General features: G+C 40.8%; 1 protein-coding gene across 3 annotated transcripts in view; it reads right to left on the reverse strand.

Annotated features, from left to right (window-relative positions):
• Positions 1-25,827, reverse strand: part of LOC149152303 (kinesin-like protein KIN-UB) — a 515,820-nt gene that overhangs the window by 173,888 nt on the left and 316,105 nt on the right. For all 3 annotated transcript variants that reach the window (XM_089446071.1, XM_089446070.1, XM_089446069.1), the window contains exon 17: positions 1,129-1,254. In XM_089446071.1, coding sequence (XP_089302197.1) covers positions 1,129-1,254 — 126 coding nt within the window. The remainder of the gene's footprint in view (positions 1-1,128; positions 1,255-25,827) is intronic.

Below are 25,827 nucleotides of genomic sequence, written 5' to 3' on the forward strand. Positions count from 1 at the left end.
CCACCATCAGGCACTGTGTGGGCCTACGAAATGGTGCCTTCGTACTACACATGGGAGCCCAGAGGAAGGTGGAATTGGGCCTGAGGAAGGATGGTACTTGTGGGGTAATTCCGGAGGGGAATTTCGCTGAGCATTGCAGCCATTTTTGAGGCCATCTCCAGTGTTATTTTATGGAGGGTCGATATACCAAGTCGCTGGAGGAGAGCGTGGAAATTGGGCTGAAAATCAGAGGTCGATATTTGGCCAAACCCTTCCTGGGTTTTGGTGGGTTATTTGTGGGGAGATTGGGTTAATTTCCCGGAATTTTCTTAGCACCGGAGGAGGATCTAGCAGCCATTTCTTGCAACCAACAATGCAATTTTTGGGGCCAATGCTGAGCATTTGAGGGGACATCTTCCTAGTGCTTGAGTAGTTGATTTCATCACCTGGATCTCGATAGCTTGCCTTGGGAAAGCCCAGGCGCATACATTCTGATCTCATATTGTACCCCCTCTTTATCATAATAAAATGGCTCAGTTCTGCACAGATTTTGGTGTCTTTCTGGGTGTTTAATATTGTGTGTAAATTTTGTGTGTTTTGCTACGCATGCTTTGTTTATCGCTGTTAATTTTCCTTAGGAATATTACATAGTACCATCCCCAAGTCCTCTAATTGCAGGCACTTCCTCTACTCAGCCACAACGCAGGCACATAGCTCGTCTATCTCAGGCTTATAGATCACATAGGGCTCCTAGTTGGCAAGTTGAACAAAATAGGAGAAAAGTTTTCCCCTAGGGGTCACCCACTTGTGTAGGTAACAAGGACTAATTGCCAAGCTTGACAAAGTTTCCTCCCAAAAGAGAAGGGGATTTTGAAAACGTACTATATTAAATTACATGCTCCCTCCTTATAATGAACCTTTCATAATTCTATCCTTTGGATGTTTCATTATAATAATTCCTCATGCTTTACAAGGAGAAGAGTATAAACTTCGTTATTTATCAACATTGTATGCATGCAAAGAAGTACCCGCAATATTAAATATCAGCTTTTATATGCTGTTAATATGCTGTCTATTTTCCTTTCAAGTAAAATAATTTTCTATGCAACAAACATCCAAGAACTAATGTGAGATAAGATAATGACATACCATTTCCACACAAATTCGCTATTGCTCCTGCCACCATACGAAGGGTTTGTGGATCCTCTGCTTTATTAGCTATCCCAGCAAGTAGTTTGATACCTCCTTGTTTCATAATCAGCTCCTGATTTTTTTCTGCGGATATTGCATTAAAATCAATGTAAGAACCTATCACTTTGGAAGACCTATTTTCTCTAAATGAGTACAAAACAAGTGAACAGAAACATAAAAAGCAACAAAGCAAACAACTAAAAACATACACAAATAATGCAACATCAAAATTTTCTATGGGGAAAATGCATACCAAACGTACAGTAGTATGCAAACAAGTTCATCACCTGAAGGTGACATGGATAAATGAAGAATAATTATTGATCCTAGCGATAAGTGTCATTTTCTTCCCTTAAATTGCAAGGTTCACCTTGCCTTATAAATACCTCTATAACTCAAAAATCATCTAACAGCAGACTCCATATATTTTATACAAAAAAAATTCTGTACATGAGATGGATTCTATTGGAAAAAGAAAACCACAACTATCTACCTTCTTGTCACCAAACAAATGTTCAAATGCAATTTGAGAGGCAATTGATATAATCAATTTCAACAATTACAATAAGTATTGTCATTATTCAGGTGATAACAGAAGATGATCTAGTGAAGACTAAAGAAACCAGTTGAGATAAGCTACGATTTAGATAACTATTATGATTGCTAAGGAAAAACCATAAACACCCTAGACCCATAAACCAAGTTTGGAGATGGCATTCCAAGTACATGAAGAAGACACGACAAAGAAAACCTCAGGAATAATGTGCACTAGAGACAAGTTACTGAAAGTTGCTATTGCCAAAACGGAGACTTTTGCTACAAAAAGAAAAATCCTGAATCCAAATTAGTTCACAACTTCTTTCTCCCTGTTGACGAGAATTTTTGTACTTCTAATATTCAACCATAGCCCAACAAAACACAGAAAATCTACAATAGGACACTGGCATATCCCAGTACAAAATCACTCCTTTGTTTTAAGGGTGGTGCTCCTTATCAACATGAAACATTTTGATGCCCTTGTTGTTTACTGCAGGTTCTACAATCTAATTTTATAGGGCACCAAATTATTTCACTTAGTAACCCCTTTAACCAGCAACCTAAACTAAAAAATAACAGCAAACCTAGTGAGCATATTTTCTCTACATCATTTTTGAGTACTTATATGCCACATTTAACATCAATTGGTGTAATTTTTTGTTTTGTTTTATTTTTTGTTGCATATCCACACTCAGAAATCAGCAGGACAGCCAACATAATTAACTCCTCCCCATTTAAGACACTAGTATTACTTTGGGTTGGTTGGGGTCACAAGTGAGAATCCTCCTTTGTCCTTTAAGGAGGACAGGGCCCTTACCCCATGTGTACCCAGCCTAGCAGCTTGCACAGACCTTTGCAACCCTGCTAATCAAAGAGATAACAGGTCCATACCAAGTTGATGAAACTGCAAGTAACAATGTGTTGTACTTAAACCATTTGGACGGAGAAAAGATGCCTTTGGCAATTAATGGGAAAATTCTCAAACTATATTATCCAAGTAACATCTAATGCTAATTAGGGACATCTTTCTAGCCATAGCATCAAATTTTGTTATTATATATTTGTCTTTTCATTTGATACATTAGACTAGGATGAATAAGATCTTTATTATGAGCATTAGATCAATTTTTCATTTTATTGCAAATTCCTTTCTTACCATAGCTTTTCTGTTTTATTTGATTGAGCATTGTTATTTCCTTTTTATAGAATAGGTATGAATTTTGTTTTCATTTCTTTCTCTCAGGCAAGGGTAAAACCTCATGTCCTATTACCCCCAGGTATTTAATGCAAAATATGGTGAGATTATTTCAAGCACACATGTCTATAGATTTTGAGTTAAAGAGCATGTGTCCTGTTATGTCTCCATTTTTATTCTTCTTCATAGTACAGCCAGGGTGGATTTCTAGGGCAGGAGATGGCCAGGTCAGTGGAGCAGATTTATGTCATCAGGGACCCCGATGGAGTTTTGAAGAGTTTTTATGGGATTTGATGGCATTCGCCTGGCATATTCCATCATCTTGACAATTTGTCTTTCGTTCCGGCACATTCTGACAACTTTTAGAAATCAGCATTATTATTGGGCATAACTTAATTAATTATGCTCGAGGTGGCATTCCAGGGAGATTAATTGATGGAACACCTCAGTGTAATAGCCCGTTGGAACCGCAACAAGAAGATCTACAGGATGGGATGCTGAGAAGAGACTTCCAGTGGCAAAAGAAAGTATGGTGGGCAATTTGCCATTTTCCTTGGTTAAAATGACTTTAATTAGTCATTTAATTAAGAAAAAATAATTAATTGGAGAAAAAGGGCCAAAAGTGACTTAAGTGAAATAAAATAAAATTATAAGTCACTTAAGATAAAGTCAATGGAGGAGCTTCTAGAATAATAATAAAAATAAGATGCTTCTAGAGGTTTGGAGATCTATCCATCAGATCTATAAAAGGGGAGCAGGAGATCATTTGGAGACATCTTGGTTTTGATATTGTTTCTTGTATGAGAAGTTGAGAACACGGTTCTCTACTCCATTGGGAGTCCCAGGACGAAAACCCTCAGGTGATATAGAGAGATTGGGCGAGCACCCATCTCCCCTTGTTGGATTCTTTCAGAATCCATAGGTGTAGTGATTGATTTCATGTTCAATTTGGAGGTTGGTTTCAGTATTATTATATATCTTGGAGGGCCATTCCCAACTATTGTATTAGCATATATTTTTATAATAAATCTAGACTTTGTTGCTGTATTTCTCATTGTTCCTCATGTTGTGATCTTTAATGAGATTTTGTGCAATTTATAGATTTATGGTTTGGGTTTTACATGGCAATCTTCTGGTAAATGCATGATAGTTTTATATGAAGTTCTTGTTCCAAAACTTTCTGATTTGGGACACTATGGTGGTATTAGAGCTTTGGTCTTGGCTTAGCCTGTGGGTTTTCAGTTTCCAGTTGCAACAACTATTGTCGAAGGGTTTTGTGGGAGAAGTTAAAGACCTAGTTTCTACAGTAGAAGAAGAGCTTATTAAAAGGGAATTCGACAAATTTTCTAACTACGAGAAATGGTTGCATGCATAATAATTCAACAAATTTTCGCTCAATGTTACAAGGCCGTGCTATGAGAAATATTTTTGGAAAGAGCAGACTCATATGTTCTTCCCATGCCAAATTATTCTAAAGTGAAGGACCAAAATTCCTGAGCCCGAGAGAACAACATCATAGCCGAGTCAGATTTTTCATCATAAAAGGTCGAAGGACGAGCTACTGACTGCTTAAAATATGGGTATTACTGCTCTTGGAAAATTCATTTGAGGGCAGCAAAGTTTCCGCTTCAAACCAAGACTGTTGGACAAACGCAAGTCTGTTATGGATTCGATAAGAGTGGGCCATCGTTTAGATGTACATGCAGGAGCCACGACACCATTCATTGGTCAACACTGAATTTAGTACATCTTCGTATAATTGCTATCGACCTAGATTGTGCAGAGATATGTGCATGGAGAATTATTATATGACAGCGTTGGTGATTAGCGCACATTGTCCAAAGATTTTTGCACACAGTTTTAATGTTGCGGCATTTGGTGTAGCACACAGAGTATCCCACTGAAAAATTATGGGCATGAAGATCATTGTTTCCTTTATTAGTGAGACTAGTTTCTACAACTGGTGGGAAGTCGTTCTAAACTTGCAGAAGATCACGTCCCTATTTGGGACCCAGTTACAAATCGCTGCTACAAGGGCTACTTTGTCAAAAATCAAATCGTTGTGAGGCACAGGAGTTGAGTCACATTCTTTGGACCAGACGACACCTTAAGATCGGGTCATTGTCCATGTGTACATGACGGAGCTAAGATAAGATGCCAACGTCATAAAACAACGATCAATCGCACCAGTGTTGACACTGATTGACGGGCCAGATGATATAATTCCCTGACAATGTGTATTGTAATAGCACATGCTTTTCATATTTGTGGGTTGCAGGGTGTGTCCCCGACATATAATGGGCGTGCTTGCGTCTGAAAATTGGTGGTGAATGAGTGTGTTCAATGTATCATGGCCGTGTTGTTGTGCAAGGGTAGAATCAATGCACATCTTTTATATCTAGGAAAATGACAGAGGGAGAACAATCAAATTCTAAGACTCAAACTATTGTGAAAGAAGGGGTCGGAATTCCTTAAGGAAACTGTCAGATTCACAGCCTCAGTCACATAAGTTGATAGTACATGAGCCTAGCATTGAAGTGTTCCTAGGTTCCATTCTCTTTCACTGTATTGCATAATTATAAAAAAAAATGTGATTGTAGAGGTTCCATATGTATGTGTTGGTTACTATATATGAGTTGTACAACAATGCTGAAATGCAATAATAATGGGATGCTCCGGTGTTCCATTTGTGTTACAGTTTGAAAAAATATTCCCCATAGCAATACACCAAAAACACTTAGAAAATCATTAGTAAAACAAGGGTATAACACAGTGAGAGTTGTTGAACAAAGTCAATCAAGGGGCAAATTGTTTAAGTATCAACTAGTGTGTAGGGCTCAATTGCTGGTTAGTATTATGTTGTGCTGATAGCCAGAATAAATGTGTGGCTAAGCTGGGTCAAAATATGTGAAGCGTTAACAGAGAATTTATCAGTGAGTGGGTGAATTGTTGAGGGTCAAATTGTCAGTTGTTAGCATAATTGCTAACACTTTGTAGTTGTCATCTAGAACTAATTATCTTGCTAGTATTGAATGTGAACTAAAGTCAACAGAGTTTGACTTGGACAGTTGTGGACCCATGACCAGATGTCCAAGGTTGGCTAGGGGTTGCATGTTGCTAAGTTGTGATGGGGTTAAATTGTCATTTATCTGCTACCAGTAAAAGATCTTGTTGAACCGTATCTTTCTACACCTTGTATTTTTGTCATAAAGGATATTCTCATATATGCTGGGATCAAATTGTGTGGTGTTGAATAATGAGATTTTTGAAATGCCTCATGAACCAGCACAACTGTACCTCCATGATTTGCAATACAGACCAAAAAACAAAATTGGCTAGCAGACCTTTCTCAAAAGAGATCCATGCCATTCTTACCCATGAACAACCAAGAGATTTGCAGAAGGAGCCGGAGATTGGACACAAGATCCTTGCACTTGGGACAATTTTGAAGCACATGAGGATCGCATGGAAAATTCTCTTCAAATTTGATGAACTAGATACCCTCCTTTCCAAAGTGAGCCAGTTAGAAGGGAAGAAAGTAATCTGGGCTCTAAAACCAGCTATGTTTGCCCTCATACAACCCAAGTTCTTGGAGGAACCTTATGAAGGGGTTAGACTTCCAGTTGCATCTTGTCTCAGTAACATCATGAGACTAACCGCCCCTATAGCACCCTACAATGATGATATTATGAGGAGAGTCTTCAAGCTAATGGCAGACACATTACAAGACTTTGATAACTCCATGGGTCCTACATTTGGGAAGAAGCTTCAGGTTTTGAAAAGTATGGCCATGACTAAGACTTAAGAACTCATGTTCAATCTCAAGTGTGAAGATCGTATCATACAAATGTTCCAATGATTCTTCAACATTAGGAAACATCATCCTGACACAGTCATAGCACACATCCAGTCCATCTTGTCATCATGTATGAGAGGTCGTGATGCCATTTGTCGGGAGTTGCAGTGTCGGTTGTTGTCTATTTGGAGGAGAGGGTAATTGGTCCCACCAGCTGCTTATGAACTAGCTGAGAGGTTGGTTGCGCATAACATTGGGTTTTTCAGGAGGCAGTTGACCAAGGAGGAGAAACTTAAGATTGGTGGATCATGTTGCAAGAATGAGATGAGGAGGAAGGGACTTTGCTTTGTCTGCAAGGGACCTTGGAGACCTGACCACTCATGCTTGAGTGATGCTGAGGAGATGACAGAGGTAGAGCTGGAGGAGATTCCTTCTAAATTTCAGGGTGAGGATTCTTCTTTGGATGAGTCCATAGGTTCGTACGATGATACCTCTAAGGAGGGCAAGCAATCATGTGGAGTGGATGATAGTAGCCCAGATATGCATCCATGTGTGGTAGAGGAGTATGATGAGCAGCTGATTGTTCCCATGAGGGGAGGAGATCTGAGAGCAGATGAGCGACTGATGATTCAGCATAAGGAGTACATAGAGGAGCATGAGTCATGTATAGTCGTTAACAGCAGGCCAGATTCATATGATGAGCAGACAGTGGGTCCTAGGAGAGACATTCAAGATGATGAGTCACCAATGGTGATTCAGCATGAGCAACATATGGTGGATCATGAGTCAGCTGAGGAGGATGATGTGCACAGTATGCATGGTGAGCCTTCTAGGGAGGGCCAGTTGGAGGTTCATATTGAACCTGTGATGGTGGAGGATGAGCAGCCACCCTTGGGGTCAGCCATTGATGAGGAGCAGATAGATGTACAGACAGTTGGCAAGGTATTTGTTGACACATCTCCTCAGGAGATGTTGGAGTATGATAGGAAGTTTGGCAGGAGATTGGTGGATTCGAAGAGCATGGAGTTTCCTATACAGCGAGGGAGATGGAAATGCATCCATATTTGGGTTTACCCATTGATGAGGTGCAAACAGATGTAGTGGCAACCAGACAAGCTGCAACATTTTCAGGCAGCAACCCTCTCCAGGAGTATGTAGACGGGGCTTGCAGCACAGTTTGTCCACTGTTTCCCATTAGAGAGAGAGGGGCAGGACTTTTTGGACATGTTTTGATTGTCCAAGTAGATCATCAGGAGTTGAACATGGACCAGTTTCAGCATAGCAGACGTATCCCTCACAAAGGTGTTCATGCATTGGATTGGCGAGAGATCATGAGCTAGTATCCCCTTGATGGAGTATCATTTTTAGTCAAAAGCATTGTACTGCAGGAGCCCTTAGAGGTGAGGGATATCAAATGTTTCAGTTGGCAGCAGGATGTGGGCTGGCCACTCATCAGTATTTCAGCACAACATCAACATGATGGGATTGACCTTGGTCTATGCCAAGGGTTGGACTGGAGAGAGGTGATGAGTTGGTACGCGGTGGTTGGAGCAACATTCATGGTTGGTGCTATAGCACAACAAGGGTTGTGGAGCATTGATGTTCCTTCTTGACAGCATTGGGATCCAGGAGGATTTGTTGATGACAAGATCAGTTAGAGATTGGTCTGGTATCCGAGCATTGAGGGGACCGTTCATGGTGGGTTGACACACGAGCAGAGCATCACCCAGTTGTTCGTATGGGATCCTGGCATTGGGTATCAGTCGCATCGGGCCACCAGATTGGTCCACAGATTTTGATTATTGAAGGCAAGTAATCTTGGGGCAGGAGCACTGTCATGTCCCCATTTTAATTCTTCTTCATAGTAGAGCCAAGGTGGATTTCTAAGGCAGGAGATGGCCAGGTCAATGGAGCAAGTTTATGTCATCAGGGGTCCCGATGGAGTTTTGGGGAGTTTTTATGCGATTTGATGGCATTCGCTTGGCATATTCCATCATCTGCACAATTTTCCTTTCGTTCCGTTACATTTCGACAACTTTCAAAAATTGGCGTTATTATTGGGCATAACTTAATTAATTATGTTCGAGGTGGCATTTCAGGGAGATTAATTGATGGAACACCTCAGTGTAATAGCTTGTTGGAACTGGAACAAGAAGATCTATAGGATGGGATGTTGAGAAGAGACTTCCAATGGCCGAACAAAGTATGGTGGGCGATTTTCCATTTTCCTTAGTTAAAAATGACTTCAATTAGTCATTTAATTAAGGAAAAATAATTAATTGGAGAAAAAGGGACAAAAAGGACAAAAGTGACTTAAGTGAAATAAAATAAAATTATAGGTCACTTAAGATGAAGTCAATGGAGGAGCTTCTAGAATAATAATAAAATAAGATGCTTTAGAGGCTTGGAGATCTATCCATCAGATCTATAAAAGAGGAGGAGAAGATCATTTGGAGACATCTTGGTTTTGATATTGTTTCTTGTATGAGAGGTTGAGAACCCAGTTCTCTACTCCATTGAGAGCCCCAAGATGACAACCCTTGGGTGATATAGAGAGATTGGGCGACCACCCATCTCCCCTTGGTGGATTCATTCAAAATCCATAGGTGTAGTGATTGATTTCATGTTCAGTTTGGAGGTCGGTTTCAGTATTATTATATATCTTGGAGGGCCATTCCCAGCTATTGTATTAGCATACATTTATATAATAAAGATGGATTTTGTTGTTGTATTTCTCATTGTTACTCATGTTATGATATTTAATGAGATTTTGTGCAATTTATAGATTTATGGTTTGGGTTTTACGTGGCAATCTTCTGGTAAATGCATGATAGTTTTAAATGAAGTGCTTGTTCCAAAAATTTCTGATTTGGGACACTACATGTCCCACAATTGGAGCCAGTTTTTACCTCCTATGAGGTACCTATTAAACCTTTTTTTTCAACATTCAAAGGAAGCAGGATCCAGAAGCTTTAAGAATTTTTTCCGAAGTTTAGAATTATCAGCCAGCAATCTGACATGTCATTGTAAACCCATTCTGCAAGTTTATAATGTAAATCATGCTAGTAGGCCCATTTTATTATGTAACAACCTGGGTAAGCCTATGATTTTGGCGACAAATTTCATCCTAGGAGGTATTTTGTCTCACTGATTATCTGTGTTTCTAAACATGGATGATCGGTAGAGTTTTTCCCTCCAACCTCAACCCCAAAGCTAGAATGGAATTTATCATCGAAGCATTAAGTGAGTCCTAGTGTTTTAGTCAAGTCTATTGTAAAAGTGATTTGGGAATAATTTAAACTAATTGACTAAATTATTTTATTACAAATCACTTGGTCTACTAGATCATATTGTGTCGCAAAATTGGATAAATATTATGAGGGTCTATAATGAACAGGTATTCCCCCTTTGAGGGTTGAATTATTGTAGAATTTTATGCAAAAAATATTTTAGTGCATGGTCTCTCATACTTATACACCATGGCTAAAATATTTGATGGTGGAAAAATAATTAATCACCTGAAGTGTCAATTAATTATTTTTTCTGGCAAAAATAAAATTAAATTCTAAGCCAAAAAATTAGTTAATTAGAATCAAAAAATTAAAATGTTAGAGAAATTAAATTCTCCAAGTGGAAAAATTCGTGGGTCTTAAATAAATTAATTTTTGAAGCTCCCCCACTAAGGGAATATTGGAAATTTCAAGAAAAAATGGACCCTTGGACATTGGTGGTTAAGTCAAAGTCAATTTTTTTAGGAAATTAGCTCAAAATAATTATTTTTGAGCTAATAAAAAGTAATTTTAATTTCGAAAATTGCTGAAAAAATAATTATTTCGACGACAAAGATTAAAAGATCATGAAAGATTTATTGATGGTCGAGATTATTTTGATGGGGATCAAGCCAACTAGCCATTATTTTCCACTTGATGGAATTTCTCTATAAAAAGAAAGTTTTTTGCTTATATTTTCATCTTGATCTTGAGCTCTGCTCTGATGTAACTTTGTAAAAGTTGGTGTAAATCCACTATCCTATTCGGAATGTTTTGATCATCATACTAAAAGACTTTGGGTTGCAGTTCATGGTGTCTTTGTCTTGCTTATTTGTGGTATGTGCTAGGTACGAGCATTCCTATATTGTGCTTCAAATATTAATTGAATTGTTATATCATTTGTAGATGATAGTAACATTCTATTGGTAAGTTTTGGGCTTATCTTATGTAATATCCCCAATTTTGTGAGCATGGAAATTTTGTCTAATCTTGGTGATATTAACTAATGGGGGGAAATATTATTTTGGAGAAAGATGACAAGTATTATTTTAATGGAGATTGGCGGAAAATCATTATTTTATTAAAATGGAGGCACAAGTCACTTAGTGGAAAATGGCCCCCACCAATAATGTAATAATTAAAAAAGGAGTCTAGAAGCATGGGGAGAAATTATAAGAGGATGGACTCATTTGCTAATCACCTTTTGACTATTACATTTCACCTTTCATTTTCTCTTGGCATAGTTCAGCACAAGAAGAAAAGTGTTGTTTAGCACTAGGATTTCCAAGTGGAATTCCACCTCTACCTTCAGTGAACTTCAAATGCCACCCTAGGGGAGTAAGGAGTCCATCTCAGGGCTTCTCTAGGAGCCACATTGCATACTATTGTTGAAAAGTGTGCAACAAGAAATGCTTGTTGAGAGTGCAACAAGATGATGGAGCTTAGTGAAAAGAGTCGCCTTCACTAAGTGGGCTCGCAGGCTATTTTTGGCGCAAGTCTATTTTTAGACTATGTCTATTTTTAGACATATGGATCATGTCTATGTTTATGGATGATTGATCAAGTTGGGACAAATAGATGGACTTCTATTTTTGATGAAAGTGTGAGTGATCACAGTGTGAGTGATCAAAGTCTATTTTTAGACTGGCTGTCAAAAATAGAAAAGTCAAATATTATTGTCTCATAATAATATTTGGACTATAAACTTGATCTTATTCTCTTGGAGCACTTCAGGATGAGCTACGGATGTGGTACATGCAGATCCCAGAGGGAAATACGTGGTTACCTATGGGATGACTAATATTTGCATGCAGGACTTCAGTTAGAACTCAAGTGAGTTGAGTTTAGTGGACTGGAGGTACAGTTGATGGAGTTGTGTTCAGTTTGACTTAGTTAAACTAGTTGTAGTTAGTCTAACTGCAGATAGACTAATGATGAGTTGTTAAACTAATTATTAACTCATAATACAACTAAAGAATACATCAGTTAACTCAGTTGCATGTCAGTGCATGTTCAGTTCAACAGGGACAAGTGGTAAAGAATCAGATTGCTATCAGTTATGACTATAGTTGTGCATCAGATCTTGCACAATCAAAGGATTGAGTATGCCAATGAGTTTGCTCACGTATTTGGCCCACATTTTAGCCTTTGCTCACGTCCACAAAGAGTGAGTGACTATTTTGCAGGTGAAAATCGAGTTTGGGAAGCTATTCTCATCAGTTCTTGAGCAGGTATTGAGCAGTGGAGGCAGGCAAGCAGTGGAAGAGATTTGGAGATCAAATCTGAGCTGTATTGTGTGTAACAGGTGAAGATACTTGTGAGAAGTATTATGCTTTGTATTGCTACATGATTCAATCAATATAATATACAAATAGTGTGGGGTTTTTAGCGAGATGCTTTCCCCGGAATACATACTGTGTTTATGAGTTTGATTGATGCTTCTATGTGCGCCTGTGAATGTTTCTGCTTCTGTTAATTGATGATCAACGTAGAGGAGATTATGTATTATACATGTTCTGCTTATAATTGTATGATCAGGATAATCTCTGTGAATATGTGTCATATTATTCAAAATTTCTACATGGTATCAGAGCTGCTTGATTTGTAGAAGAGATTTTTACAGGATATCAAGCGAGGATTGATCATCAGATCTACTATTCATGAAGTGTTTACATTCTATTTCTCTAGGCAGAGCCTGTAATCGGGCCAGGTAGCCTCTGGATTCATCCTTCCTTTGGAAGGTGAAATATCCGGTGAAAGCCCATACAGTCAATCTCTGTACGAGAAATATTTTGTTCTCACGAATTCTAGATCGGAAGCAGTTGAGTTTTGTGCTGGTGGAATTCGAATTTAATTCCAAAGCAAGAGATAAAACTCAGAAACATTCAGTTCGAGAATGGAGATAGTATGCCCCAGTATCTCACGAGGTTCACTCAGTATCGAGATGAGCTGGGAAGTGTGGGGGTTACTGTTGATGATGAGGATGGTGAGTCTAGGACTCCTTGACCTTCCTAAGAGTTGGCATAGCTACCAGGACTCGGTGAATGGAAGGGAGAAACTGCCAAATTGGGAACGACCATGGTCGGATCTTGTGCAGGAGGAGATCAGGCGGAGCACCAGAGATGGTTCTTCATCCATGCAGGATGAGGAGAACTGTGCCTTAGCGAGTAAGGCGAAGAAGGGGAAGGGGAAGGTTTCTCTTTCTGAATCCAGTTCTTCCAATGATGGGAAGAAGGTTGACAAGGCGAAGGTGAGATGCTTTCGTTGTCATGAGTTGGGTCATTATGCTACTAATTTCCCAAAGAAGAAGTCCAAGAAGGGATCCGAGGAAGGATCTAAAGGTGAGGCAGCCTCACTTGCTTCACAGTTTGAGTTGGACTTCACACTCTTCGCATGCATGGTTTCATCCATGATGGGAAGTGGTTGGTTTCTTGACAGTGGAGCTTCTTTCCACATGACCGGTGACAAAAGTTTGTTCAGTACTTTGGAGGAGAAAGATCTCCAGATACTCATAGGGATGGGTAATGATGAGAAGTATAGTGTCTCAGGTGTAGGCACGGTTATTTTTCAGAGGGAGCATGGAGCTCGCCTTAACTTGACCGATGTCAAGTATGTACCAGGACTGAAGAGAAACTTGGTGTCGATCGCGATGTTGGAAGACAGAGGATATGATGTGGTCTTTAGTAAGGGAAAGGTTTTCCTTAGACACATCATCACTAGACAGGTGAAGCAGATTGGTTCACGGGTCAAGAACCTGTATGCTCTTGAGGTTCAAGATGCATGCAAAGCCTTGAGCAGCAAGGCAACTGATGGAGACTTGGTGGTTGAGAGGGAGCGTATATTACCTCTCAACATGCAGAGCTAGAAGAAGTCTCAGACGATTGTGGAGGAGCCACGATTGGTGCAGCAACTTCAGGAGATTGTGGAGGAGCCACAACAGGGGAAGCTGAGAGGAGATCGAGTAGAGACATCTACTCATCCAGAGACCTCCAGTAGGGGGAAACTTCAAGCCAAGTGGGTTGAGGGATCGCATGCAGCCATACCTCCAGGTAGGAGGTGGGGTGATGTGGATTGATTGTCCCAAGGAGGAGGGGCAGGATCCTTGAGGTACCCAACCTCTTGGATGAGACCTTGCTACGGGAGCCCCGATGTGTAGTAGCAGGAACTGACTGATTGGGTAGAGACAGATGCGGATGGAGCGGCAGAGAGAGCGACAGTGCAGGGAATCCTAGGACAGCGCATAGCTAGCAGGCTGTAGCAATGCGAGAGGCACAAGTGTTTTGCACAGTGCTAGGTGGCACAGAGAGGTGTGCAATGGTGCGAGATGCATGGAGATGTTGCAGTAGCGCAGATGTCAGAGAGGGAGCACTTGTCAGCAGCAGGTAGAGCTTCAACATCAGAGGATGTTTCTATCCCAACAGGGAGGTCAGTTGGGAGGTGCAGTGCGGATGCAATGCTGGGAGATAAAACCAGCAGCAGCACGGATGCAGTCAGAGATCAAAGTGACAGAGGCTAGAGCAGTCAGATACTGAAGAGCACAGAGATGCAGAGTTTCAGTCGACAGAGGCAATAGCAGTCAGAGACTTTGATGACAGAGCAAGTGGATCGGCCAGATGTGTTGCATGGAGAACATTCCAGAGTTACAGGATCGGGTTTGAGAGGAAGCCTTTCTTGTTGAGAGGGAGTGTTGAAAAGTGTGCAACAAGAAATGCTTGTTGAGAGTGCAACAAGATGATGGAGCTTAGTGAAAAGAGTCGCCTTCACTAAGTGGGCCCGCAGGCTATTTTTGGCGCAAGTCTATTTTTAGACTATGTCTATTTTTAGACATATGGATCATGTCTATGTTTATGGATGATTGATCAAGTTGGGAAAAATAGATGGACTTCTATTTTTGATGAAAGTGTGAGTGATCACAGTGTGAGTGATCAAAGTCTATTTTTAGACTGGCTGTCAAAAATAGAAAAGTCAAATATTATTGTCTCATAATAATATTTGGACTATAAACTTGATCTTATTCTCTTGGAGCACTTCAGGATGAGCTACGGATGTGGTACATGCAGATCCCAGAGGGAAATACGTGGTTACCTATGGGATGACTAATATTTGCATGCAGGACTTCAGTTAGAACTCAAGTGAGTTGAGTTTAGTGGACTGGAGGTACAGTTGATGGAGTTGTGTTCAGTTTGACTTAGTTAAACTAGTTGTAGTTAGTCTAACTGCAGATAGACTAATGATGAGTTGTTAAACTAATTATTAACTCATAATACAACTAAAGAATACATCAGTTAACTCAGTTGCATGTCAGTGCATGTTCAGTTCAACAGCGACAAGTGGTAGAGAATCAGATTGCTATCAGTTGTGACTATAGTTGTGCATCAGATCTTGCACAATCAAAGGATTGAGTATGCCAATGAGTTTGCTCACGTATTTGGCCCACATTTTAGCCTTTGCTCACGTCCACAAAGAGTGAGTGACTATTTTGCAGGTGAAAATCAAGTTTGGGAAGCTATTCTCATCAGTTCTTGAGCAGGTATTGAGCAGTGGAGGCAGGCAAGCAGTGGAAGAGATTTGGAGATCAAATCTGAGCTGTATTGTGTGTAACAGGTGGAGATACTTGTGAGAAGTATTATGCTTTGTATTGTTACATGATTCAATCAATATAATATATAGATAGTGTGGGGTTTTTAGCGAGATGCTTTCCCCGGGATACATACTGTGTTTATGAGTTTGATTGATGCTTCTATGTGCGCCTGTGAATGTTTCTGCTTCTGTTAATTGATGATCAACGTAGAGGAGATTATGTATTATACATGTTCCGCTTATAATTGTATGATCAGGATAATCTCTGTGAATATGTGTCATATTATTCAAAATTTCTACAACTATTTCCAGCTAGAGCCTGCTTCTCTTAGGGCGCAAAAGGAAATTCAAAAGGGTTGAGAGAAGCTAGCAGACAATGGACTTTTGGCCAGAGAATTTGCAGAGAATTATCCATAAGGAGAATGAGTTTTTCCTTGGGGATTTGCAGGGTCGAGAGTGTTGCATTTTTTAAAACCGAATTTATCTATTCCAGGGCCTACATAGGTGTTTACTAACAGCTTCTGTGCACTTGCAAAGATTCATAATTTGGGGAGCATTTGAGCTAGGATTTGCTTGGTGATTGATGGGAGAAATTTGCAAGAGTTAGGGAGGATTTCTTGGAGAGAGATTTGGGCCAAATTCAATAGTCTCTAAATTGTAGGGCATTTTTTGGCCAAATTGAGAAATTTACACTTTTCGGGAATCATCGAGGGTCGGTGGATTTATCCCGAACCCTTTCTGGGTTTTTGTGGGTTTGGTGAGAGGAGACTAGGATTAATTTTACAAAAAAAAATTATTACATCTGAGGGAAGAATTCATAGTTCCATTCAGCAGTTAGCAGCATAAATTATTGGAGGAGAGCACACTTTACCCTAGGGTCTGTAAGATATTTTTGGGTTTTGTCGGAGTTGGTGTGGAGATCCTACATTTAATTTTGTAGAATTTTTGGAGTAGATTTGAGGGGCAAAATCTCAGTTCACCTACAGTAACAGTGCCAATAATTTTCTGGGCTAGCGCGGAATCATGGTGGGGAATTCATCTAACATTTGGCAGCTTGATCATCACCTGGGTTTGGCTTTGTGTGTTGTAGCAAACCTAGGTTCCTCTTTCATACTCATTTGTACCCTATTTGCTTGGAAATAAATAAAATAGCTCAGAGTTTTGGTGCATTCCCTCTTATGTTGTGATTTCCTGCGTATGTGTTGAATTTCCTAGTTGTTGTCATAGTGCACGATTTTGTTATTCACTTAATATCTCCGTTAGGAATATTATATCTTAGGTGATCCGATTCATTGTATGTTCTAACAATTTCTTCTTGGGAAATTATCTAGAGTTTGCAGGTTCCCCAATCCTTGGGCTCCATGTTCACAAACTATGGGCATAGGCCGACTATGTTTGGATTCTGAATATTCTATTTGATTGCCTAACTTCGCTAAGGTTGTGGTTTGACATTTATCTTTCAAAATACATCTAGCTATGTCAAGATCTACACAAATTGTATTTTTCAAAAAAAATCTCAGCGTTGTATATTTCTATATAATTTGTAAATTAATCTTGTAAGATAATTTTTTGTAAATAAATTTTTCTAACCCTTGTTTTGCAGCGACTCAGGTTTGGAATTTTTATTTTATTTTTGTACATATTGGTTTTTTGGGAAAATTTTCTTTTTATTTGTACAGGGGAAATCTTTCAAGGGATCAAGGAAAGGAGTAAGCTTTTGAAGTTTCCAACCCTTAAAAACCCTAGACGTCTACAGTTTTTGAGCCCATTTTGCGGGTTGTTTACTTTCAAATTGGAGAGGAAACCAATTTTTTAAAGGCCTTAGCCCTTAACCAACCTAAAAGGCTAGTGTTTGGGACCTATTTTGCAAGCATTAAGAAGGCCATAAGTCCTACAAGGCCTAGATCTCATTGCAAACAAGGGTTTCTTCAAGGGATTGGCATTTTATCTTTGATAATGTGTGACTACATCAGTCATAAAGGTTTGATCATTGGGTTTTGAGATAACATTTTGTGAGTGCAGGTGTTAAGGATTTATTTCTCTCACATCTCCAAACTTGGCATAGGCCATGTTCCCACCATTTTGTGGGTGATATGTTGATTTGGGGTAGCATCCGATGTGCTCTAGCCACGAAAAATTGGTGGAGAGGCTAAAGCACATGAGATCTCCAACACCCAGAAATGGTTTGGGCAGATTCTAAGCAGTTTGGAAGATATTAAAATAATTAATATTTTTCATGGAGTGCCTAAGTCTAAACTTAGGGAAAATAAAATATTAATGTGAATTAATACAAAACCGTGTTAGAATGGTCCAAAATTCATGGATCAAGCCAGATCTAATCTTAGCCATTGATTAGGGACTTAATCTCGGCCGTTGATTTGTCAACGAGAAAAGTGTAAGAGGAGGCTTGAGGGTCACTTGGAGAACACACCGAGTTGATCAAGATTTCAATTTTCTGAGGCAGGGTTTGTTGAGGAAGTCGAAAGAGTGATCAGAGTTGCAGCTGAGGGGTAGTGAATACAAAAGAAGAGAGGCAAAGATAGTACCAGGAGGTTCAACATAGAAGCCGGGAGAGAGGGACGCAGAGCCAGCCAAAGGTTCACGCAGAGCCAGCCACGGCTCACGCAGAGCTAGCCAGGAGCTGTGCAGTGCCTCAGAGAGCCAGCGTGGGTGACGCAGAGGTGCTAAGGGCTGATGCAATGCGTCCAGAGGCTGACGCAGGCCAAGCCAGAGTGACGTTGGGCTAATGTTGGGACAGAGAGAGGCTGACGTTGGGGGTTCGTGGGGCAGATTGGTGCTGTGGAGCTGTCAGAGAGTTTATCCAGGGTTTTAGCCAAAACATCTACTTCCGAGTATAGAGGTACTACTTCCGAGATTTTTCTTTGTTGGGTGAGCTAGATTTGGCACCCAGATTGCATTCCAAAACTGCTTAATAAATCAAACCATCAAATAGCTTCACTGGTTTTCCCACATTGGGTTTTTCCAGGAACAGTAGTCCAAAAACAACGGTGTCACTTGTGTTCATGTTTCTGTTTCCTTCAATTGATGATCTGTAATGTGTTGAGCATGCACTTGTATTTATTTCCAGTATTTACATGGTAAATAACTTGTTAATTAACAGAACAAGTAGGTAGGAATAAATCAGAAAGTACATGAAGGGTTTCTAATGGCTTAGACTTAGAAATTCCAACATGATATCCCTAGGAATTTTTTTTTTCCAAGATGGTCCTCAACCGACAGCCAACAACCCCTTGCAGCCAAAACCACTTGCAGCCAACAGCCCCTTGCAGACGCTAACTAGAACATTGTGCCATTTCTCCACCACCTGAGCCATCCATGTGGTCCCTCGCTCATCTGACATGATCTTATGTTTCAAGGTGGGCCTCACAAACCTAAAGGTATGCCATGTGATTTGGGAATTGAGTATTGTAGTTTACTTATCATGGACACTTTTGAGCATGGATTGATGGGGGAATTCGGCGGAAAGAATAGGCTAGGTCTGTGCTCTTGTCCCCTAGACCCCTTTTGGATATTAACCTTGAATTCTAAACCCGTGGATCTCTTTTATTGACCATTTGGCTTAAGGGATGGTATTTCGCGGGAAACCCTGATTTTGGTTGTGTGGTCCTACTCCCTTATCCGCTTATATTACCCCCTTTCCACTCATTATTACCCCATTCATCATTTCTCCCACCTAGGTCCACATTCCTCCATTGGGTGCACATAGGGTTGGCTCACCCCTTCCCCTTGCCCACACCTTGGGTCAGACCTGGAATGATGCCACGGAGGTTGATGCGGCTAAAAAGAAAGATAAAAGCATATTTTGCCACATCAAATAGGAAACTGTACACAAATTAATGAGAAATACCTCACACTATCACTGGAGATTCAATACTAATCCAGGCTCTGGATGGCAAGCCCCACATTGCCTCTGCGTTGCGTCTGCATCAGCCTACACAGTTTAGTGTCACAGCTCCTAGGCTCTGTGTCACCCTTCTTGTTGGTTGACTTGCTTCTGGAACTTCAACTCTCTGCCTGTCCAATCTCACACCCAACTTCTAGCTCTAGTACTTAACTCTCCAGCAAATTTCAAATCTCTTCTCAGGCTCTGCGCTACCTTAGCATGGATCTACGTTGCCCAGCGTGGCTTTGCACTTCCTCTTCTGGATCTCTCTCTGCCTCCTCTACAATGTATCCCCGGATCAGGAAACTCTCCAACGGAAAGCTATATCTGCCCCTCACTGCAAGAAATCTCCTCAATGATCTTTTTAGTAACTGTTGCACTTCTCTCTTGAGAAAATCGATCTCTGATCCCTCACTCTATGTATCTTCCAAATGCCTATCGAGCCTCTCCTTATAATCCTCGCGTTAATCAATCAACGGCCCAGATTAGATTCTAATCAACTGCTCGGATCAGTTTGACTTGATCCTTGTCTTCTTCTAGAAGTTTCACACCCAATTTAATTAATACCCTTTAAAAATAATTAATTATTTTAATAAAACTATCTCTAGGCGGAATTTCCCAGAACGATTTCTAGGTATTCTGAAATACATGTGTTCTAGCCTCCTTGCAAATTTTGAGGCTTAGAGCACATCCGATGCTACCAGAAATCAACACTCCTTGCTAGCGAGGAATGTCCTCTAGTAATGCAACCTGTTGAAGCATCACCCTGAATTTGTAACATCTCCCCCTGCGCTGTTGATGTTTGACATCACTGCCCACCAAATACTACGCAAATGTTGCATATGTGTTGGTGCCAACTGCATCTACATTGCAACTCTGTTGCTATTGCAATAGAAAAACATCCAAAATACTGAACCAAAGGTGCTCAGCGTGATACATCTATTGCTAGAGTTCTGGCTGTTGCTAGTCTTTGGGCTGACCCTCTGAAGTCTCAGCGTTGTCACTGACTCTGCACTATGAAAACTACACTACTGCCAACTCTGCTCTGTGTTGCTCAGTCTTTGGCGCTCCTAGTCACTCCAACTGTCACTTTGACATTCCTCTGCACCAACTGCACTGGTCCATCCTGCTACTTATGATATGGGCTCCCATAGCAAGGTATTGATCCATGAGGTGGATTCCTCAAGGATCCTGCCCATTTGCAGTTCTTTCAAACTACAGTAATAGATCACCCCACCTCCCCCAAGAGGTATCTAGGCAATCATGGCAAACTTCTCCTCCTCGATCTTTGCGGTTGAAGCCTGCGGATCATGCTTCTCGTCCTTGTCCTTCTTCTTGAGAGGACACTACGTAGCGTAGTGACCAAATTCACCACACTAGAAACATTTGATATTCGAGACATCCTTCTTCCACATCCGCTTCTCCTACTGGCCCTTTGATGCAAGGGCTGCATTCTCCTGCTCCTCCTTGGGTTTTGTCCCACTGTTGTTTTTTCCATCAAGTTTGCACTTGACTAAGTCTCGCCTCATCTCTTCCTATTGAAGAGCGGCCCACATCCCTTCCCAATCCGACAATTTATCTCTGCCCAGGATACTCTGGACAAATACTTGCCATTCTTCTGTGAATAAATTCAGGGCCAACCTCACGATCTATGTAGGCTGAGGTGATGATCCTACAACTACCAACTGATCTCAGACTTCCGAAGCTTCGATAGGAACGGATCAATGCGTTCCCCCTTCTACATCCTCGTGGATCTCATTTTCTCCTCCAAGTACGTCTCCCGCTGCTAAGAAGATCCTTGATACAATGTAGCCAAGGCATCCAACATCTCTTTGGCCGCCCCTTTGCCAACAATGTGACATACAACGTAATCCCTCACTCCGTCGAGGATCAACTCCTTAGCCTTCGCCATCTCAGCCTTGTATTTCTTAAACAAATCTGCATCGGTAGGTTCAACTACCACACTATCAACATAGGCTCTGAGATCATGCTCATCTAGAAGGCAGTAGATCCTAGCCTTCTAGATCACATAGTTGAATGCTCCGTCCAATTGATCTTGATCTCTCGGAGCATTAGCTTCCATCTCTACCAGCAAAAAGTTGAATTGCTCCCTCTCTCCTCTGCGCGACTGCTAGGATGGCCTATGCACTCCCTGTTTGAGTTAGCAGATATGCTCCTTCCTACTGCTGCTCAGCAACTGAGAAATGGAATTCCTTGGCTCGGAATTCACTAAATTCCGTCAAAAAGTGTCTTCTTCCTTCTTCTATCGCTTTTTTGACACAGGAAATGCTACAGAAAACTGTGTCCCACCTGAAGACTAATCTGCACTGAATCTGTTGATGCGCTGCTCCCTTTGTCACTGTCAAACCACGAACTAGAAATCTTACCTCTCTGTCAAATCACTTAGAGAGAGATTTTCTTTGAGAATCTTGCCCTCCTGGCCTGGACTACGCAATCCCTCTGGGGATTCGATTTGCTGCCTACGCAACACTTCGATCTCTCTCCTTCTCTTCAATGTTGGGCTCTTCCAGTCTTCTCTCTTGCTTCACCTACGCTCTTATACCATGTGAAAATTTGGAGACCCAAATACTTACTGCAGCAAACTGATATTAATTCTCCTATTTGTTAATTCATGCAAATTATTTACTATGTTACATTGTAAATATCGAAGTAAATATGACTGCAGCGTTCACTAATTAAATTATATGTAGAAACAAGAACTAAGCAAGAAGAAATAACACACACACAAGTGACACCGTTGTTTATGGACAAATGTCCTCGAAAAAACCCAATTTGGGAAAACAAATGCAACAACTAAGGGTTTGTATTGTTATGCAGTAATTTATGATGACTATCTCTGGATGCCTTACCGGCTATCCAATATAGAGAATCTGACTGGCACAGAAATTAGTGAGAAATACCTCACACTATCACTGGAGATTCAATACTGACGTAGGCTCTAGATGGCAGGCCCCACACTGCGTCTACACTGCCTCTGTGTCAGCCTACGCAATTCAACGTCACAACTCCTAGACTCTGTGTCACCCTTCTTGTTGGTCAATTTGCCTCTGGAACATCGACTCCCTGCCCTTCCACTCTCACACCCTAGCTTCTGTCTCTAGAACTCCACTCTCTAGCAAATTTCGAATTTCCTCTCAGGCTTTGCATTGCCTCAGCGTGGCTCTACGTTGTCCAATGTGGCTCCGCACTATCCCTTCTAGATCTCTCTCTGCCTCCTCTACAATTTATCCCCAAATCAGGAAACTCTCCAACCGGAAAACTATCTTTGTCCCTCACTACAAGAAATCTCCTCAATGACCTTTTCAGCAACTACTGCGTTGTTCTCTTGAGAAAATCGATCTCTGATCTCTCACTCGTTGTATCTTCCAAATATCTATCAAACCTCTTCTTATAATTCTCTCGTTGATCAATCAATGACCCAGAGTAGATTCTAATCAATGGCTCAAATCAGCTTGACTTGATCCTTGTTTTCTTCTAGATGTTTCGCACCCAGTTTAATTAATACCCTTTAATTATTTTAATTTCCTAAGTTTGGACTTATGCATCCATTAAAAATAATTAATTATTTTAATAAAACTGTCTCCGGGTGGAATTTTCCAAAATGATTTCTGGGTATTTTGGAATACATGTGTCCTAGCCTCCCTATAAATTTTGAGGCTTAGAGCACATCCGATGCTGCCATAAATAAACAAGGGAAGCATAGGCACATGTAGGGTGCGTGTTGAGAGCCATTGGCCTCCATAGCAGTAGACATCACTCCATGGATCCCCAAGGATGTTCAGAGATGATGAGATACTCCTATTGGACGAGGAAGATGCATTGGTTCACCTTTGCCCATCCTACCCCACAGATGTACCATGCACTTGGAAGCTGACCCAACACTTGGAGGATGATGTGCCATCCCCTACACCATCATCAGAGCCCTTGCAGATGATCGACAAGCATCTTCGACTCAATTGGAGACCCACGAGGTTATTATTGCGCCCCCCACACCCATTTGGAGCACCACAAGTTTATTGCTTGGAGAATAAGGGGACAACCCCATGTCCATCACTTTTGAGGGTCCTATTCTTCATTATGGCACCATGGACCTCATCAAGACTGTTGGAGAGCCCTACGACATGTATTATCCATCATCTGACCTCTTGAGAGGCTTATTATTTCATTTGTGAGCTAGTTTGGTGGGCTTGTCACCAAAAATTAGATTATTAGCACATTATTTTATTTTGGGGGCTTATGTAGGCCAAGGAGCCTAATTCGAACTCATCATTAGTATGTAAATACAAGTGAGATGAGTTCATTTGCTCATCATCACTTTGGATTGGATCTCTTCTCTCTCTTGAGAATTTTGCACCTTTTCTTGGAGGATGAATTGGAGCTTTATGGATGAATTTTGATTTTTGGATTTGGTTTATCTTATCCTGCAGCTTCTCTATTTTCAAATTGTGGATGATTGGATATGTTCTATTACATGTAAGTACATACTTTTAATGCTATTCTTGTTTTACTTTTTCATATAGCTTGTGGATTGTTCATCTACTGCTTAAATTGTGGAATTTTGTCTCTATATAACATCTCTCAATGTATGGGCCATGTAATTTTGAATGAAATTTCCTAGGGATAATTCTACCAACGAATCATCTTGATAAGCAATCACTTTTTGCAAGTCGAAGTATAAAAGTTGTAAGGTTGCTTCCCTTTGCCCTAGAAGACTAGCGAGGTAATCTTAATGCCTCCTTGAATATGAAATGAAGTCCTCATTCATATTTATCATAAACTCCATTCCCCAAAGACCAAGGCACTGATCTACCAAGAGGTGGTGAACCAAAATCAATTCTTTTTCACCTTTTCCTAGATCTATCCAAGTTGGATCATCTAGGGCATCATTTTCCTAGAAAAATAGACCTCCAAAAAGTTTGATCTCCTAGCCCCTCTGAAGTTGGTGTCTCCTCAAGGCCTCCTCCAATTTTGAAGTCATTCCATCGATGGAGTTGTGAAAAAATCCAAGCACTAGCTCTGAGATCAAACTTTGCCCTGGTATCCCCAAGGCTAGTGCCTCATACGATCAATAAAACACTTTTAAGTGAAGATCCTTTCTTTGATCCCTCCCCCCTCCTTGTAATATCCCCAATTTCGATTTTCAGCATTAGAGATGAGTTTGGGGATAGGACGTAATTCCAACACCGAGACTTAGGAGGAAAAGAGAATATTGCGGCTCTAGTGGAAAGGGGACCACAAAAGTGAGAATTCGACCCAAAGGAACTCACACTCTTAGAGGAGAGAGGAAAGAGAAGGGAATGTGAATTGGGGGGGAGAGAGAGAGTGGGGACCACAAAGAGAGAAGGGGCCACGAATTATATATAGAGCAAGAGGCACTCATTTTGGTCATTCATTCATCTATTCAGAAATTGTGTCTTTGACATAGCACTCTTGAGTTGAAGCCAAGTCTGCAGTGTTTTTTAGCACACGAGTGTCTTCGAGTGGAGGTCTCAACCCTTGCTTCGGTGGACTTCGAGTGTCAGCCCAAGGAGGGGGTTTCACCTTGCCTTTTCGCACTACTAGCAAGAGGGTCGATTTTCAGGAGTGTAGAGGGCATCTATAGACAAGAAGGCCATCCTACACAAAAATCTCATTTCATCAGGTGCAAGACTGCATCATCTCCCCCATGACTGCACAGTCATTGGAGTGAGATTGTTTAGGGCAACACTATCTGGGGAGATTTTGGAACTGGGGTGCTGGGAGATCATTTAGGGGAACAGTTGAAGAGGATAGTTGGAGTTGGGAGAGAAGAGATTGACAATATCAGTGACAGCAACAAAATTTGAAACTAGAGGGCCAAGCTATGAAGGGTCAATTTTCAAAGGTTGGAACCAAGGGAAACCCTTTCAGGGTTTTTCTAGGTTTTTGGCAATGATCATAATCCCAAATTCCTAGAATTTGTTGGGCAGATTTAAGGGGTCAAACAGGGGTCCCAATTCAGCTAATAGTTAAACGAGCTAGGGGAAAATAGGGTCGAATTTCAGACTGCGCAGTCATTGGAGTGAGATTGTTTGGGGCAACACTATCTGGGGAGAGTTTGGAACTAGGATGTTGGGAGATCATTTGGGGGACCAGTTGAGGAGGATAGCTGGAGTTGGGCGAGAACAAATTGACATGATTAGTGACAGCAACAAAATTCGAAATTGGAGAAGGGCCAAGCTATGAAGGATCAATTTTCGAAGGTTGGAACCAAAGGAAACCCTTTCAGGGTTTTTCTGGGTTTTGGGCAATGATCATAATCCCAAATTCCTAGAATTTTTTGGGCAGATTTAAGGGGTCAAATAGGGGTCCCAATTCAGCCAATAGTTAGACGAGC

The sequence above is a fragment of the Pinus tabuliformis genome, chromosome 9, assembly GCF_031772625.1.
Source record: "Pinus tabuliformis cultivar Carrire ecotype Pingquan chromosome 9, CPIR1, whole genome shotgun sequence".
Classification (NCBI taxonomy): domain Eukaryota; kingdom Viridiplantae; phylum Streptophyta; class Pinopsida; order Pinales; family Pinaceae; genus Pinus; species Pinus tabuliformis.